This window comes from Peromyscus eremicus, chromosome 22, assembly GCF_949786415.1.
Source record: "Peromyscus eremicus chromosome 22, PerEre_H2_v1, whole genome shotgun sequence".
Classification (NCBI taxonomy): domain Eukaryota; kingdom Metazoa; phylum Chordata; class Mammalia; order Rodentia; family Cricetidae; genus Peromyscus; species Peromyscus eremicus.
The window spans coordinates 10,381,175-10,399,185 of record NC_081437.1 but is presented as its reverse complement, the minus strand read 5'-3'; the positions used below and the strand labels follow the sequence as shown (position 1 = coordinate 10,399,185).

General features: G+C 47.3%; 1 protein-coding gene across 3 annotated transcripts in view; it reads right to left on the bottom strand.

Moving 5' to 3' along the window:
* Positions 1-18,011, bottom strand: part of Thada (THADA armadillo repeat containing) — a 300,981-nt gene that overhangs the window by 69,806 nt on the left and 213,164 nt on the right. For all 3 annotated transcript variants that reach the window (XM_059248542.1, XM_059248543.1, XM_059248544.1), the window contains exon 31: positions 4,783-4,877. In XM_059248542.1, the coding sequence (XP_059104525.1) occupies positions 4,783-4,877 (95 nt within the window). The remainder of the gene's footprint in view (positions 1-4,782; positions 4,878-18,011) is intronic.

Sequence of the window (18,011 nt, the reverse complement as noted above, 5' to 3'; positions counted from 1 at the left end):
AATGTTCGCACACGCAGCACACACAAAATTGTGACGACACAGTCAAACGGCCCCTTGGATTTTGGCCTATGAGGCTCTCCGTGACTTCATGTCTGCCTTGTCAGCTTCACTTTTAGTAATACTTGCTTAGCTTTGAACCCCAAACTTCAAATACCCCAATTCTTTGAAGATGGTGCAGACTCCCTCTCTGTTGGCACTACCCACCCTTTGTTCATCTCCCGAACCCCTGCTATTATTAAAATCTGACTGTGACCTCCTCTACAAAGCCCCCAACCCCAAAGAGAAACAAGCTCCCCGCCGTACTTCTTAGCCCAGGGCACCGTTCACACTAGCCCTGGATACACGAACTCAACATAAATCTGACGCTAGCATCTCTCACGAATACAAGTGAAAACAAACCACCACCACCACCAAAGCCCTTTGTCCCCATCAGTCAAGTCATCACAGACAGCTGTGACCTGACAGCCTGCTGGGAAGTGAGCAGTTCTCTTTCCCTAAACGTTAACCACTGGCAGGAGAACTGAGTGTGAGGGAGGAGCACAGCCATGCCAGGCAGCAGGACCGGGCTGGATGTAGGCTTCCAGGTGATGATGGTGGTGGGCATAATGGAATCCACAGGAGCCAGCAAGTACTGAGTACTTGCTGTTACATGAAGCATATTCTCTGCACGAGGCTTACCATGTATAACGGCCGACTACTCTGAGACACAGACTCTTTGGGGGAAAAAAACCACTTAATTATTTTGGCAACTACTTTACATTATTTATGGAGGGGATGAGGATGTGTGACGCAGCACCTGTGTGGAGGCTAGAGGATATTGGGGAAGGTAGGGCTCCTTCCATCATGGCAGTTCTGGAATGGAATTCTGGTTGCCAGGCTGAGCCATCTTGCTGGTCCCACAGACTCTTTCATTATTCTCACTTACAATCGAGAAAGAGTGTCTCAAAGAAATTAAGTATTGAGCTAAGGTCACAAAAAGAAAAAAAAGAAAGAAGGGAAGGAAGGAAGGAAGGAAGGAAGGAAGAGAAAAGGCAGAAACTGTATTCAAAATCAGGGATCAGGCCTCAGAGTCTATGTGGCGTAATGACTATGAGTTTTGTAAGATAATAATGCAGACACATATATACATAGTTATAATTATATATACACACAGAAACAACACATTTGAACCTAGGAAATTAATTCACATCAGATCGACACATTAAATTAAGCAAGATTGTACCTTTTGGGAGGAGGACTTGAGACAGGGTCTGTGTAGCTCAAGCTGGCCTCATACTCATTATGTAGCTGAGGATAATCTTGAACTCCTGATCCTCCTGCCTCTACCTCCCAAGAGGTAGGATTACAGAGTGGGCCACCACACCTGGCAAGACTGTATCCTGACAACCAATGGACTGTTTCATCCCTTTTAAAAACTGATGCAAACTGTATTTCAATCAATCAGTTAATAATCGACCCATTTCATGAGGGTCTGCCACAGTGCTAGCTAGTGATGAAGAGCCCAGGCCATCGTCCCTTCTCTCTGGGAGCTCACAAGAGGAACCTAGTATGATGATGTGACTTGGAATCACACAGATCTATACAGCCTAGTAAGGGACCACTCATTTGGTGGCAGATTTACCCAGTGCACAGGTGCTGCTGTCAACTATTCATGAACCAAAGAGCAGACTTTACTATTGCAAGATCACTGTTTTGAACTGTGAGAGCGCTGTCCATTCTAATAACTATCTTGCCTGAAATTTGGTTAATTCTAGAGACCTAGTTCTTCACAGGAGGGAAAATGCACTATTATTGCTATGTGGGCACATTCTATGAATACAGCATTCATATATATACACATATACATACATACATACACACACACACACACACACACACACACACACACACACACACACACATATATATATATATATATATATATATATATATATATATATATATATATATGTCTAGATAGGTCATGTACACATATATCATGTATTTTGTGGCTTATGAGGTCAATTCCAAAGGTCTGGACAAAACCAGTGCTGTCCAGATGATATGAACAAAGTGTGGAACTTAAAAATTTCTATTCTCTACTTTTCCCTTTTCACATCACTCCATCTGACAAAGTTAAGCACATGTATTCAGTGACAGCTTTGTTTTTCTTTCTTTTCTTCTTTTCCTATTTTAGTAGTAATTTTTTTTTTTTTTTTTTTAATTTTTTGAGACAAGGTCTCACTATATTCAGCCTTGGCTGGCTTGGAACTTGCTGTGTGGACCAGGCTGGCCTCCAACCCACCGCCATTCTCCAGTTTTGGCTTCCCAGATACTGGATTACAGCTCTGAGCCACTGTACTTGGCTTAACAGTTGAATCTGCACATGCCAGGCATATGATGTATCACTGGCTGTGCCCTTAGCTCCTCACAGTTTGAGTAAGTGGTGGAAAAAAACTCATGACATTAATTTCAATCATACATTTAAAATTTCAATGTGATCAGTATAAAAATTCGAGAATTTCTCTAGCTTTAATATTTGAACTCTATTTTAATTAATTAATTGTGTATGTGTGTGGGGGCATGAGTGTGCCATGGTGAGTGTGTGCAGGTCAGAAGACAACTTTTAGAGGTTGATTCTCTCCTTCCACCACATGGGTTCTGGGGATCAGTCTCAAGTTCTCAGAGCTGGCAGCAAGTGCCCTTACTCTCTGAGCCATTTCCCAGTCCTGCTCATTTAAAGACAGTGTTGCGAAATGTAGCCCAGGCTGGCCTTAAATTTGTAGTCCTCTTGCCTTACCCTCCCCAATGCTGGAATTCTCTGAAATCTGTTATACATTTTATACCCACAGAGCATCTGAGTTTGGAGCAGCTTCATAGCTGAATGCTCAATGTCACTTGGGGCTAGTTCCTGCCTCCCTGGGCAATGCAAGTATAATACATTTAGAGCTGCGGCTGTCACTAGAGAAAGAGGAGAATGCTCTGTTCCCGCCATATCTTACTCCACAAACAAAGGAGGCTAAGAGGAGCAATAATGCATGCAAGAGAAATACTGTTGAGTTACTGAAGTTACTGTGTGATTACTCTTAACTGGGGCAGATGTTAAAATTAATGCTAAGAGTTTAGAGGACAGAATTATTAAAAAGTCCCAAAGACATTTTTCATGGAGTCATAAACAAAGGAAGAGAAAGAAGGTGGGGAAGCAAAGGTACATTACAACATCCAAGGACTGACCCTTTCATACCAGACTAACCACAGTGCACATCTGGGTGAGGTGGTTTCATATGCCCTTTGCCCCCACAATGCACTTTAAGGTAGCTTGGGTTTGAGAACAGGGTTCAATATGGATAGAGCTGGACCAACAATTTCCCACACACAGCTTTGCCATACTCTGGTGAAGAGGTTAGCGAGCAGGCCTTTTAGACACATCTGCAGTTACAGATACGGAATTTGGATGAGATATAGAAAGGCAAAAATCTAGGAGAGCCTGTTTGGTAGCATCAGGTTTATATTCTTTGTATAATCTCTGGGCCCCAGTTAACTCACAATCAACTAAAGTGGGTGAACACATAGGTTCCTCACAGCTAGAATGACAGGTATTTTATCATACAGACCTGGATAAGGGACAATATTCATAACTGCTGTGATGAGAGCTACAAGCTGAGACTTTACCTTCTTTTTTTTTTCTTTTTTTTTTTTTTTTGAGACAGGATCTTTTGTAGCCCAGGATAGTTTAGAACTCCAGTAGCTGAGTCTAGCCTTGAACTCCTGATCTTCCAGTCTCTACCTCTCTAGTGCTGGGATTACATGCCTGGTTAAACCAGGATGTGGTCCCCATAAGCCAATGTGATCCTCTACTACTGGATGTGGAAAGGATTCTGTGTTCTGATTATCTCTGCGTGGCCCCGGGGACTTTGTGAGCTAATACACATCAATCTGGGTGAGGCAGCTTCAGCCCCCCCCCCCCCCCCCCAAAATGCTTTGAATTGCTTTCAGTTTGGGAGCAGAGGTCCATATGGACAGAGCTGGACTCTGACAGTCGGAACATATTTACTGAAGGCAACAAATCACAGACAGGCTAAATCCAACAGAGGAAAGGCCTGGCCTGCTTGTACTCAGAAGCTCCTTGGACAGGCCTAATCAATTAGGAGAAGCTTATTTTAACCAGTTGCAGGCTCATTATCCTGCATTCCACTCTGGATTGGTGAAAATCCGTTTCAGTCTGTGGCCTGGAACACATGTACTGCACTTCCCGAGGCCTCTTATATAAACATATCAAATTATTTTTATTTGGGATGTCCTTCTCTAATTCACTTTATGAATCATGATTAAAATAGAACAATTGTATGTGGATCTACAATCAGACACACACATGGTCTAGAGACATGTATGAAGGCAGAGCCCAAGGGAGGAACTCTTACACAAACTGGTAGCGGGTGGATTGAGACCAGGAACTCAAATATCCACCAATAAATGAGCCACTCAGCTATCTCTACAGGATGGAATAGGACGAACCATTACCGAAAATGATGACATTTTCAGAGAAAATGATAAAATAGCAAAGGCCAAGGTCTTCAAAACACAGAGGGTATCTGAGTAGAGTTCAGTCTTCTCTGGATGGACAAATAGACCATATTTAAAGGTGAAATTGCAAGCAAACAGGGGCAGAGTTCCTTGAGACGCTTCTAGGAAGGAGCCACACGGATTGTTGGTCAGTCTCACACACTTAGCTACGGGTGAGTGTTCGGTAGAGCTGCCCAAAACTCTCACCTGCAAAGTTCTAAGGTAGGATGTGAGTCATACCTGGTTGCTTGCCTTCTGCAGGTCTGTTCAGGCAGTTAGTCAGCAGGAAGAGAATATCAATGTATACAGCTCTGGTCACCAAGCATGGATTTTGCCTACAAAAGTAAAAAGTAGACAGTAAACTGCCTGGGCCGTAGGGAAGAGAAACACAGGCATTCTTTACTAGGAATGTCACGAGGTTCAGGCAGCCACATCACACTAACAATGATGGACTACTGTGGGTAGGAAGAAAATGGGCCATTTGTAAAAATGAGTCCAGGAGCCTGTGGCAGAGGCTAAGTCTGTGTCTCAGTCACTGTTCTCTGGCTGGGAAGAGACACCACGGTCGAGGCAACTCTTATAAAAGAACACATTTAACGGGGATCTTGCCTACAGTATCAGAGGCTCAGTCCACGATGGTCATGGCAGGCTTGTGCAATAACCTTTACCCACTGAGCTATCCCTCCGGCTCTCCACCGTGTTTTGAGATAGGGTACTCACTGAACCTGGGGGAGACGGGCTGAGCAGCAGCCTCAGGGGTCCTCCTGTCTCTGCTCCCACAACACTGAGATCACAGGCATGCGCTGCCATGCCCGGCTTGTACGAGAGTTCTGCGGTCTGAAGGCAGATCTTCACGAGTGTGAGGCAGGCAAGCACCCTGTCAACTGGCTGAACTTTCTTCTTTCCCAATCCTGCCCATCATTTGCCTTTCTCTTGTTTTCCTCAGGTTTCTCAGTCATAATTCTTTGTTGTGCTCTTCCCTCCACAAGTGTATCACTGTTTAACAGCTGGGCCAACCCTGCCAAAAGGCTATTCAGGGAAGAAGGTCAGAAAACTACAAGAAGGAGGCCAGCCCTGGGACAGGAAAAAAAAAAAAAAATCAGTCATCCACCAGATGTCTAGCACAGGGCTGAGGAAATGGCCCGGTAGCTCTGTGCTAGGGCTGAGCAGAAGACACACAAGGAGGGCATTAGGCCTCTGAGAAGTCTGCCTACTTATGCAGAGACAACAGAGACCCTGGGAGAAGACCCAAGGAATGAAGAGGAGAAACAGACTAGAGTGCCCTGGAGAAGTGGCAAGGGCCTGTGAGAATGCCAGTGCCCTTTGCTGTTGTTTAATTTGTCTCGTCTTTTTGGGCAGTAATGGGGATTGAACCTAGGACCTCAAGCACAAGAGTCAAGTGCTCTACCACTGAGCTACAGGCTCAGTCTTCATAATGCACTTGGGCAGGGTAAGGTGGGAAGAATTCAGATGGACAAAGTTGACCAGACGGCATTTTGAGACATGACTACAGATGTCGAAGGGATTGGTTTGGATCACAAAGAACTGGCATTGTGCTGGGGAAGCAGATGAGGCTCCTCTGATGGCTGCTCCTTAGTCCTGAGTCACTGTGAGCTGCCATGCTGCAGTGTCGCAGCCTCCTGCCTCTGTTTTCTAGACACAGCCATAAAGACAAACACGGGAAACTGGTTTGCTCAAACTCAGTGAGTAATAAGCCTTTTTTTTTTTTGGTGTGGGGGGGTGGGTTTCGAGACAGGGTTTCTCTGTGTAGCTTTGTGACTGTCCTGGAACTCACTCTGTAGCCCAGGCTGTCCTCAAACTCACAAAGATCTGCCTGGCTCCGCCTCCCGAGTGCTGGCATTAAAGGCGTGTGCCACTGCCACTTGGCAAGTAACAGGCTTTTACAGTGAGATTTTTAGCTAAGTTAACATCCTTTTGTCATCGTCATTGTCGTCATTGTCATCATTATTGATAGGGTGTCATACAGCTCAGGGTGGCCTTGAACTTATGTACCAGAGGATGACCTTGAACTCCTGATCCTGTTTCCACCTTCCGAAATGTCGAGATCATAGAACTGTGCCACTGTAACACCTGCTTTTTTTTTTTATTTTTTATTTATTTATTTATTTTTTTCGAGACAGGGTTTCTGTGTGTAGCTTTGCGCCTTTCCTGGAACTCACTTGGTAGCCCAGGCTGGCCTCGAACTCACAGAGATCCGCCTGGCTCTGCCTCCCGAGTGCTGGGATTAAAGGCGTGCGCCCCCACTGCCCGGCTTTTTTTTTTTTTTTTTTTAAAGTCAAGGTTCAGTGTTCAGTATGTGGCCCAGGCTGGCCTAGAACTTGCAGTGATCCTCCTGCCTGAGCTTCCCAGTGCTGCATGCAGCAGCTAACATCCTTTTAAACATTTATAAATGAACAGAACCCCCTGCGTGTTCCCTAAGCAGACACTGCAGAGACATACCGCTCTGGCTCCTCCGTGACTGTGAGGCTCTGGGCCAGCTTGCTGTAATCAAAATTATGGAGGTCCTTTCATACGCTGCCACTTTAGACAGTCAGGGTCAGAACAGATCCCATGCTGGCTCTGAGGAACTCAGAGAGCAATTCTGGCCTGCAGCCCACCATTCACGGCTCCACCCTCCAGGAGAGCCACAGAACAGGCCATGTGTAGGAGGGACTGGGCTCTCTCTGTCAGACTTCTCAGTCAGGAAAATTCTTTTTCTCTTTCTTTCTCGCTTGCTCTGACTTGGAGACAGTACATGTGAGTTCAGGGTGAGCCAGAGGTTTGTTCTCGGCCTGACAAGCCTCTTTGATGATGGGACAGGAAACAAGCCACAGGGTTTTGGGGGGCTTGGAGATTTTTTTCTACCTCCAAATGAAAAAATTCTGGCATGGGCATAGTCCAATGAAGATTTATACTATTTGAAAAAAGTCCAACTGGCAGGGTCTAAGAGATGGGTTCAAAACCAGCAGAGCAGTAGTGCTGGAAGGTGCAGAAAGAAGGAGGCGAGCTTGGGGACTAAGTTTACATAGAAGAAATGGAATGAAGGGCTCTTTTGAGAACCTTGTTTTTCTTCCACTGCTCTCTAAAAAAATCATTTGTCTCTTGACAAACACCCACCCGAGAACCTGATGAGTATGTCTTTGCCTTGGGAAATTTCTGAACTCCATTAAACCTTCTGCCCTCTGTCCTGGAAGCCGGGGGTTGGGGAGAGAAGGCAGGACATGTCCACAATGGCCCCAGTGTCTAGAGGATGGCAGGAGCTCTTGGGAAGCCTGTGATAAATTATTTACCTCTCTTGGCCCTTCCGGAATCCCAGAGGCTGCTGATCCGTTTTAACTGAGGCCTATTCATTCAGAAAACATTTACTCAGAAGTTACATGGAGCCAGGAATAGTGCCAGGGTCTGGAAACATGAGGATGACACAGTCACTGCCCTCAAGGAACTTAGAGTCCTGAATAGTGGTTTTCAAATTGCAGAGTATGTAGGATCCACTTCATCAGCTATGAAATAAACTAGCGGATGGTGGCCAGTGAAAGACAGGCCGGAGAGAGGAAAGAGGAAAACAAACTCCAAGGTATCACAGTAGTTTCAGTACCTTGTTTGTTACCGGGTTTCTAGAAAGTTCTTGCCCAGAATGATGAATCTTATGTACCTTTTTTTTCCTTCTTCCAGACAGGGTTTCTCTGTGTAGTTTTGGTACCTGTCCTGGAACTCACTCTGTAGACCAGGCTGGCCTCGAACTCACAGAGATCCACCTGCCTCTGCCTCCTGAGTCCTGGGATTAAAGACGTGTGCCATAACTCCCAGCTAATCTTATATACCCTTAAATGAGATATAATTACTGAAATGCAATTAATTTTAAGGAAAATATTGAATATTTTCCCTAACTTTTAAATTCCTTTTCTAGGGAACGACACAGCTTACACTGTACTGAAAGGATGGTATCAGTAAGACTATGGATCTGTAGAAAGCTAGCATTCCTAACTCACATCTGCTAAGTCTTAAGGAAACTCCATTCAATTCCTCCCCCAGTGTGTATTTCTGAGACAGGATCTTACTGTCTAACTCTAGCTGGCCTGGAACCTGCTGCAGTCCTCCTGTTTCTGCCTCCCAGAACCAGCTGCAGGTTTTTGGAGGTGAGGGGACAAATTATTCACATCTTAATTAGCTATTATTCACAATTTCAAACCACACTAGATTTCACAAGTTAGTGTGTCTACTGTATCTGTGTGTATATGTGTACAGAGATGCACATTTAACCATTGGCTACCTGTAAAAAGTTTGGTTTTTTTTTTTGGTTTTTTTGAGACAGGGTTTCTCTGTGTAGCTTTGCGCCTTTCCTGGGACTCACTTGGTAGTCCAGGCTGGCCTTGAACTCACAGAGATCCGCCTGGCTCTGCCTCCCGAGTGCTGGGATTAAAGGCGTGCGCCACCACCGCCCGGCAAAAGTTTGTTTTTTTGGTGTGGTATTTTTGGCTATTTAAAACAAAACACTTGAAATCTACTAGTTTAGTGGGATAAACATAACCTGATATTAGCCTCTGATAGTACCATGAAAGAGAGACCAACAGAGAAACGAAGGCTGCTAAGGAGACAGGCTTGTCTACCTGGTGAGGAGTCTGGGCAGCGGGCCATGGCCATGACCCCAGCAGAGGAAGCAGTGCACGGAAGGCTTGGGTACACAGCACCTATAGAGAACGCGGATTTGAGAAATAAGAGGAGAGAGGAACAGAGGGTGGTGGTACAGGATGAAGGAACAGGGGCCCCAGATCCAGAGCTCCAAAGCCCTAAAGGATTCAGGACCCTGTGGGCCCTCTCAGCTCAAATCACACCAGAGGGCTTGGTGTCCACTCAGTACTGTGAACCCAGAGGGACTCCCTTGAAGAGACAATCCACTTTGGCTATGTAACAGCAAACTCTTCCAGAAGAACCCATGGTTATGTTCAGAGGGCTGGAAACAATTGTCCTGCTTCAAGCTCCTGGTGTTGTTACGGTTTCTAAGTCAGGAAACCTGATCGGGACTTCAACTGAATCTGGGGCTGGTCACTTCACTTCACTCCCCAAACTCTGGGTGGAGCCAAGGCTAACATCTTGAGCACTGTAGGGGCATCCAGCGGAGGGAGAGCAGAGGAGAAAAAGAGGATCAAGTTTTGACCTTACAGAGTATACGGTGTTTTTGTGGGGAGGGAGAAAAACGAAAGGCAATGAAAAGGAATGCCATGAAGGGGGAGGGGCTGCAGACATGGTCAGGAAAAAGGAGGAGGCTCTTGAGTCTCAGCTAGGCCTCATCAGTGTCTGGGCTCTTCAAGTCATGGCTCCAAAGGCGGCCAGAAGGAGGAGAACAAGCGTCTAAGTGGAGCCAGCAGTGAGTGGACGCAGAAGTGGCTACAGCAGGGCTCACACGGGGCAGTGGGTGGCCAGCGAAGAGGGACAAGGGTCACCAGATCAGGGAAGCAGCAAGGTGAACAGTGCGGGTGCCAAGGAGAGGAGAGGAGGCCGGGGACGGCAGAGCAGGCACCATCTACAATGTCGTACACACTGCTAGGACCGGGCTCCGGGCCCTTGCCTGTTGTGTTGGACCCTTCATTTAAAATGCCCCTCAAAGCCTGTCCTCTAGGACATTTCCTGACCAGCCTCCCAGGAGCTGCAGGCTGGCTTGACCAAGGCATTCTGCTGACAGTCCCCGGGTTTTCCAGAGGTCCCTCTGCAATCCCAGCAGCTCAGCACTGTTGTGGAGGCTGGCCACGGAGCTCTGTTTGCAGACAGAGCCCCTGTGGCTAGGACTTAGGAGGTCTTCCTTTGATGCAGCTACATGAAGCCATGTAAATGTGGAAGTGTAAATTAAATAAAGAGAAGCTCCTTCTCCCATTCTGATTTCCATTTTTACCACAGTCTGGCCAACTAATCAGCATATGGCATTCTTGGAGAAACAAATGGAGATTTGTTTAAGCCATGATGCCAAATGGTCATGAATTGCAGAATATGTAATTTTCAACAAGCTATTTCCCTCCACTGGACCAGCTAGGATTCAGATCTGCAGGCAAGCCAGCTGGCAGCAACACGCGGGGTTGGCAGGTTCCCCAGTCCCTGAGATCACCTTGCCTTCATGAGGGGGTGGTGCTGGTGGGCTGAGTGATTATGGCAGAGTAAAACCATCACCCCCCAAATGGAGAAACTGCCATGGAGCCCTCCTTCTCGGGCCTCCCCCCCCCCCCCCATGCCCTGCTCTGGTGTGGACCAGCTTCCAGAGAATTTGGAGAAAGACGGTAAGTTGGACATGTCTGGAAAAGGAACAAAGGCCCCAGCCATGTGCTACCCCTTCATGGTCTCCTCTGGGGAAGAAGCTTTGCTCCTAAGAGAGAGGGTCCATGAGGGCTGAGGCCTTTACCCTTTGACCAGGATCTTGGTGAGGTACTCCATGAGGCCCACCCACAGTGGAAAGCACTGGGGTCCCCTGTCCTTCCCTCTAGTACCACTCAAGAGGAATCCTGCAACCCCAGCCCAGGACTTCCCCTACTGCCTGAAGGAAGGCTCACCTGGCCTTTCCAGTAGGCCCTTAGGGACCGCTGCACTCCAGAGACTCTCGTGTTTTTCCATCTTTCTAGTAGGCATCTTTTTCTTATTAATGCACTACTATTCAAGCTGTGTGCAGGGAATGATGAAAAAGAGACCTTGTGTGGGGTTTGGGATTTGTTCAAAGCCTGGGAAAGTGTTTTAGAGTGTGTGTTTTATTCCTTTTATGAGAGATGCATGTTTCCCTCCCTCTGTGACTTGTTTAAAAGTAAAGTTTAATATGCTGCCAGAGAAATTGCTGGTTAATAACTTAATAAGCTATGAGCTGGGAATTATGGGAGAAAAGTAGTATCTAAGAAAACCTTTTTTGTAGTTTGGGCTTGGGAGGCTACATAGCGTTGATTATGCTATAGAATGCTAACAGAGTCTCTTTTCTTCTTCCACTTTACTTTCCAGGAGCACGACAAGCATAACTATGCAAGGAGAATGGGAACTCCTGGATGCAGAGCGACAAGTCTGGACTTATCAAGGGAAGAATTGCTCGTAGCATGCTTGACAAACTATGAACTTGGCAAGGTATATGCTTGTACCTCAGTCCCAGCAATATGAGCAACAGAATAACAATATACTGCATTTTATGAAACGGTTATCTTTAAAAATATTCTTATTCAACTTTATCTTCTTACTAAGAAACATAAACATTATTTTTCCATTTTTCAGAATCAACAACACTGTTCATAGGGTTCAAGTGACCGCCTCAAGATCAGGGCAAAGCTAAGAATAGTGTCAAGGTTTTCCAGACAAACACATTGTATTTATGTGTCTCAAACACAACTCCTGAAGAGAGACAGTGTGCCAAGCATAAAGGGCATGTTGGTGTGCAGCCCCACACACATGGCTACCTGATCATAGGTATCTCCCTCATGTGCTTGGCTCTTTCACACTGCAAAAGCCATCACTACCAGGTCTTCTCCAGCCTCTTCCACTTCCTACCCTAACTTTCTGTTTTCTTTTTTTCCTTTTGGAGACAGTCTCACTGTGTAATCCTGGCTGGCCTGGAACTTGCTATGTAGATCAATCTGGCCTCAAACTCACAGAGATCTGTGTGCCTCTGCCTCTCAAGGCCTGAGACCTCACAGGCTTATACTCCATCTTTAGAGCTTTCAACTCTGAAGACAGAAATGGAGCCTCTGGACGGCACAGGCCACACTAGTGGGCTTCAGGGACGCATGACAGTGCTTCTCCTGACTTCAGCACAGCATGGTTTTTATTTTTTCAGGCTTGAGGCTTCCTGATAAAGTAGTGCCTTAAGAAGCAGGGCCTTCTCAGAAGACAGGGCTCTTAAGACTCAAAGAGGAATGAATCTCTGAGCCTGCACAGGAAGGTGTTTCCAGAGATGTGTAGGCCATTGTAATCACTGAAGAGGCCTGGGCACAACAGGTAGCTGAAGGCAAGAAGTAGAGAACAGTGAGGGAGTGGAGGGCCTCTTCCAGGCTGCCCCTCAGTCCACTCAGAGACCAGCCCCTTCCCGAAAGAGGGCTAAACCTGGGGCATACAGGGCAAATGTACCAGGGCTTAATCAGCTCAATGCTGGGGCAGAGAGGGGGCACAGCACCAGAAAGCCTGTGGTCAGAGCTAACTGACTCCAGAGGTACTACCTCTCTCTAAAAGATCACTGCTACAGAACAGCTGGGTGACCAGGAGAATTATCTTCCTTACATGCCAGAATTTATACTCTGCTTGGTAGAGAAGAGGCAGCAGGCTGTGGCAGGAGGCCTCTCAGGAAGAGGTCTAGAACAGTGGCCTTTGATGGCAAAGTCGAGGGCAGCTCCACTGTGCAGGCTTGCAGGATCTACTGCAAGCATGATCAGGCAGCAGCAGCAGACTGCAAGAAGCAAAACAGAACTTGCTACACTCACTCCTAACCGGAACCGTAGTCTGGGGACCACACATGTCTGTGAGGAAGGCTGCCCACCTTCTTGTCAAGTATCTCTTCTGCAGTTTTGTTTTGATTAGTCACTGTTTTCAAACAGGGAGTCGGGGAACCTCACAGTCCCTTCTGGGCTTCCAATCGAAGCCATGCAGGTGGCCTCCAGGCCCCGCCCAAGCCTGAGCTATCTTTACCATCTCTCCTAGGCTAGGCTAGCTTCAGTGTCTTTGAGTTTCCACAAAGGCTTCTTTTTGAGGGAAGAACCTCACAAGATGCGACTGTCTTTACATTCCCTTTCCTAGTCTAAGCTCCATGGCTCTGAGGACCAAGATAAAGCCACGCTATTCCCATTTCCAGTGACCCAGGTGACTGCAGGGCAGGCTGCTGCCAGGGAGCTTCTGGAGCTTTGGATTTCAAGTGTGTCAGACAGAGGCCTAGCACCAGTGTCTGCCTGAGACCAGCGGTTGTATCTTAAGGTCCTGGACCAAGTGCAAATTCCTTTGGTGGCCGGCCTTTAAGGGCCACCACATCTGGTCTCTTGGCCAGCCCTGCACAGCGCCCCCTCTGGTTCTCTCCCCGCTGCTCACGAAAAGTGCTGCCACTGTGTCTTGCTGCAGTTTCTAGGCGCGTTCTTCTCCATCCTCTGGTGTTTTCCAATCACACCCCTGTTCTGGCGACTTTCAGACAGCTGTCTCTCACTGTGCAAAGGCAGCTTTTGTTCTGAACTGCTGCTCTCTGAGCTCCACGATGGGATAACTGTTCGCATGGACAGTGGACTGCACTGTAACTGGGCCATGACAGCCGAGGCCTACCGAGGCTCTATCCCACATGCCTACAGCGCCCACCACAATGCTGAGCACCGGACTGAGGCTCCTTGGTACACGGGCAGCAGACAATCTTAATTTACTCCACAAAGGCTAGTCTGTATTTATATACCCCTCTCATTCTCCAATCAAAGAAAATTAGCCTGTCGAACAATTAAACCTCACCCAGCCTGTTCAGAAGTCTCTTTCCTCCTGGAACACTTCCTTGACCCTGTACCTTCACAAGCTAGCGTTTATTTATCCTGTCTTAGCTCTACTATAATTCGTTTTAGCCCTTAGTAAATTCTTACTTGCTTATGTTTGATCTAGTCTTGTCTTAGGTTTTTTTTTTTTTTTTTTTTTTTAATTTTATGTGTATGGGTGCTTTGCCTATATGTATGTCTGTGTCATGTATGCCTGGTGTCTATTAAAGGTCAGAAGAGGGCATCAGATCCCCTGGGACTGGCATTACAGAGAGTTGTTAGTTACCAGGTAGGTGGTAGAAACCAAATCCAGGTCCTCTGCAAGAACAGCAAGTGGTCCTCAACTCACTGAGCCATCTCTCTGGCATCCATCCCCACATGGTTTTTGATACAGGGACAGTATCTTCCACCTTATGCTTATGTTTTGGCTTTTGAAACAGGGTCTCACTATGCAGCCTAGGCTAACTTTGAACTTGCAGCAATCCTCCTGCCCCAGCCTTCTGAGTGCTGGAATTACAAGGCCACACACTGTGCCTTAGTAATATCATTCATTTTTTGTTTTGTTTTGTTTGGTTTGGTTTTTTGAGACAGGGTTTCTCTGCATAGCCTTGCGCCTTTCCTGGAACTCGCTCTGTAGCCCAGGCTGGCCTCGAACTCACAGAGATCCGCCTGGCTCTGCCTCCCGAGTGCTGAGATTAAAGGCGTGCGCCACTACCGCCCGGCAAATATCATTCATTTTTATTCTCTAGCATGCTACTACGTTGTTCTGTGCTGTCTGTGAATTGGAATAGGCTTTAATTCACTGGAAATGGCTCAGTGAAGGTGGTGGTTTATCCAAAAGACAGAACGTTACATGCTAACAGGAAAAAATACCCCACTGTACGAGGGCTCTACACAGCATTATGGAAGACCATGACAGTGTTGTCCAAACCGTCTAACAGAGCAGCTCCCCCAGCCCCTCAGGGCCAACAGCTACAAATAGAGGAAGAGCTATTTCTGAGCCTTCTAGCCAGCTAATACCAACTCCAGGCTGGGGTTGTCGATTTCTGTATTTAAAAAGCAGGAGGCATCAGCAGTTGGGGAAGGATGCCTAGTGTACAACTGTGTGAAAGGACTGTCTATTCTTCACTTTCCACTGCAACAAGAAGAAGCTTTAATGCTACACAATGTGCTTCAAGGCTCAGGTGAACACACTGATCACACAGGACTGCTTTTACCCTGACTAGCTTGCAGAAGCCGAGCTTTCAGAACAAAAACAAACACTTCCTCTATCTTCACACTTTACCCCTCCAACAGCTTGCTCCTTCTTGCATTTGCAAAGGAAGTGTTTAATAAAGGAGATGTTTTGTACCTCGTCCCACGGGTTGGGTTGAAATGTAACTTCATGCTTCTCTCTGTTGTTTTCAAAATACAAACAGGATCTCATCTCAAGGTATCATGGCCTTAAACACCCCTGAGATGTCCGAAAGGGAAGCAGTTTGGTCTAAAATGCACCAATTCCATTCCTTGCTGCAGGTGACTTCAAATAGGCTGAGCTAGAGGATTAAAGATGGGCCCTGATGACAGTCTCTTCTCCCCACCACACTTCAGAGCTGACAGGAAAGCAGCGGTCTGTTCTCCCCATTCCCGCCTCTCTGCCTCTCAAATGTAGAAAAGGACTGGGAAAACCTTGTCGACGGAAGACGGGAGGGGAGAGAGGGAAAAGGAGAGGTAGGGGAGGAAAAGGAAGAAGGGAGGGAAGGCACCAAGCCTGCAAACACCCCCATCACACACACAAAAGCAGAGGCCCAGCCAGCTGTGCCTGCACGCTTGCTACGTGACTAACCAGCCTTGTTGAGACTTGTGTCCCTTCCAGTCTTGGCAGGGACCACAAATGATAGCCTTGCAATGCCCCACGATCACCGGAATACACCAGCCCTCTGGCTGGACTCCTGTCAGTGGCACGGAAGGAGTGGGGAAGCAAGCTGCAGCATGGCCGAGGGCTGATGCCACACTGTTTCTCAGGCGCTGCAAAAGAAGGAGCTGTTTCCTACAGAGGGCGGTGGGCAGGTCCACAAGACAGGAAGGAGACTGGGGAAGGGCTGGGGACAGTGGGGACAGTGGGATCAGACCCAAGCCCTAGTACTTCTGCCCTGGAAGGGTAGTCTCTCGCGTGGATAAATCCGGTGGTTAGGAAAGAAACGCTGTCTTCAGCTGTTGTAAAGTAAAATGGAATTCTATAGCAGCATTCTGCAGCTGGCCGCAGACCCCTGGGGAAGAACGGGAATGCCACACATAAGCAAGCCCCGGCCTAGTCTCTACAGCACATTTTACCCACATGCTTAAACCCATAGGCCTTCAAGGGGCCCAGTGCTCAACTTCGTGGGGACCAGTTAAGTGAGTATACAGGGGTGGGAGGAGCACTCCAGGGTAAGTTGAGTAGGAAGTAGATCAATGTCACAGTTCACAGTTTGCAAGTCAGAGTTGGCTTGAGGCACCAACTACTGGAGTCGGCCCTAAAGCAGCTCTTCAGCAAACAGGCTCTCCTGTCCCTGCTCCCTTCAGCAACACTGTTTTACTCGAAAACTCCCTCAAGGCTGCTTTCTTACTAACCTTGAGGCCTGTTCTTGAACTCCCAAAAGCCTGTTTTCCTCACCAGACTATCAGGCTGTCACTTTACAAAACGATAAACACTCAACTGCATGCCAACAAGGCACTGGTCCTCCCCCAGGCACTGAGACCACAGGGATGGCTGCCTGGACCAGGGAATATCATCTTCCCACAGTGTCCTGGTGCCACAAAGCCCCCGATATTGGGAGAGAAGGCAGGCCTGATGTCTTTGGTAGTCTTGGGTCTGCTCCTGCAACTGCAAGCTTTTACCCAGCCCTTGAGAATGAGGCCATGAGGGCAAGAATACTTTAAACTGGAGGATATATAATTATAGTGGCTGATGTCTTAGTCTTTACTACTTAAGTATGAATTATGTCCCAGGGCCAAACAGTGGTCTCACCTGGAGCTGGCCAAGTATGTAGGCTCTCAGGTCCCACCTCGAGCTAGTGAATGAGAGTCTTCATTCTAACAAGTGATTTCTGGGCACACATTCTTTCTGAAAACCTTATTCTAGATGCTTATGTCCCTAAGTCCCCAACATAATAAACAGTGTATGGACAGATGTAGGCAGTATGGCCTGGAAAAAGCCTGACAAGGACTTGGAAGCTGAGTCTTCAACAAATGTTAGTAGTTGCCAGTGGGGTCTGCTCCTGGTCAGCTATGTGCATGGATGGGATCATCTGACCTCTGGGGCTGCAGCTCTCCACATGCATGTGGCTGGGGAGTGAATGGATGGGATCCTCTGACCTCTGGGGCTGCAGCTCTCCACATGCATATGGCTGGGGAGTGAATGGATGGGATCCTCTGACCTCTGGGGCTGCAGCTCTCCACATGCATATGGCTGGGGAGTGAATGGATGGGATCCTCTGACCTCTGGGGCTGCAGCTCTCCACATGCATGTGGCTGGGGAGTGAATGGATGGGATCCTCTGACCTCTGGGGCTGCAGCTCTCCATATGCATGTGGCTGGGGAGTGAATGGATGGGATTCTCTGACCTCTGGGGCTGCAGCTCTCCATATGCATGTGGCTGGGGAGTGAATGGATGGGATCCTCTGACCTCTGGGGCTGCAGCTCTCCACATGCATGTGGCTAGGGAGTGAAGTTGCACAAACTTCGGGGGTTTTCCACATCTAAAATTCCAAGCCCATGAGTCTGCCTGCAAAGACTGTCACCCTCCTTACACTGTAACTGTGATTTTCAGAAATAGTTGCAGTACTTAATACAGTCCGGCCTATGTCTAGCCTGGGGAAGGCTGGCAAATGAAATGATCCCAAATACAGTCTATTCTACTTTAGCCACACCTTAAAAGATGAAACTGTGACATGAGCTTCTAGGATAACAACCACAGAAGGGTACCAGCCTTGAATGGACTTAGGAAGGCAAAGGCATGGAATATCTAAATCAGTCTCTAAGGGTGGGAATCAACACGAT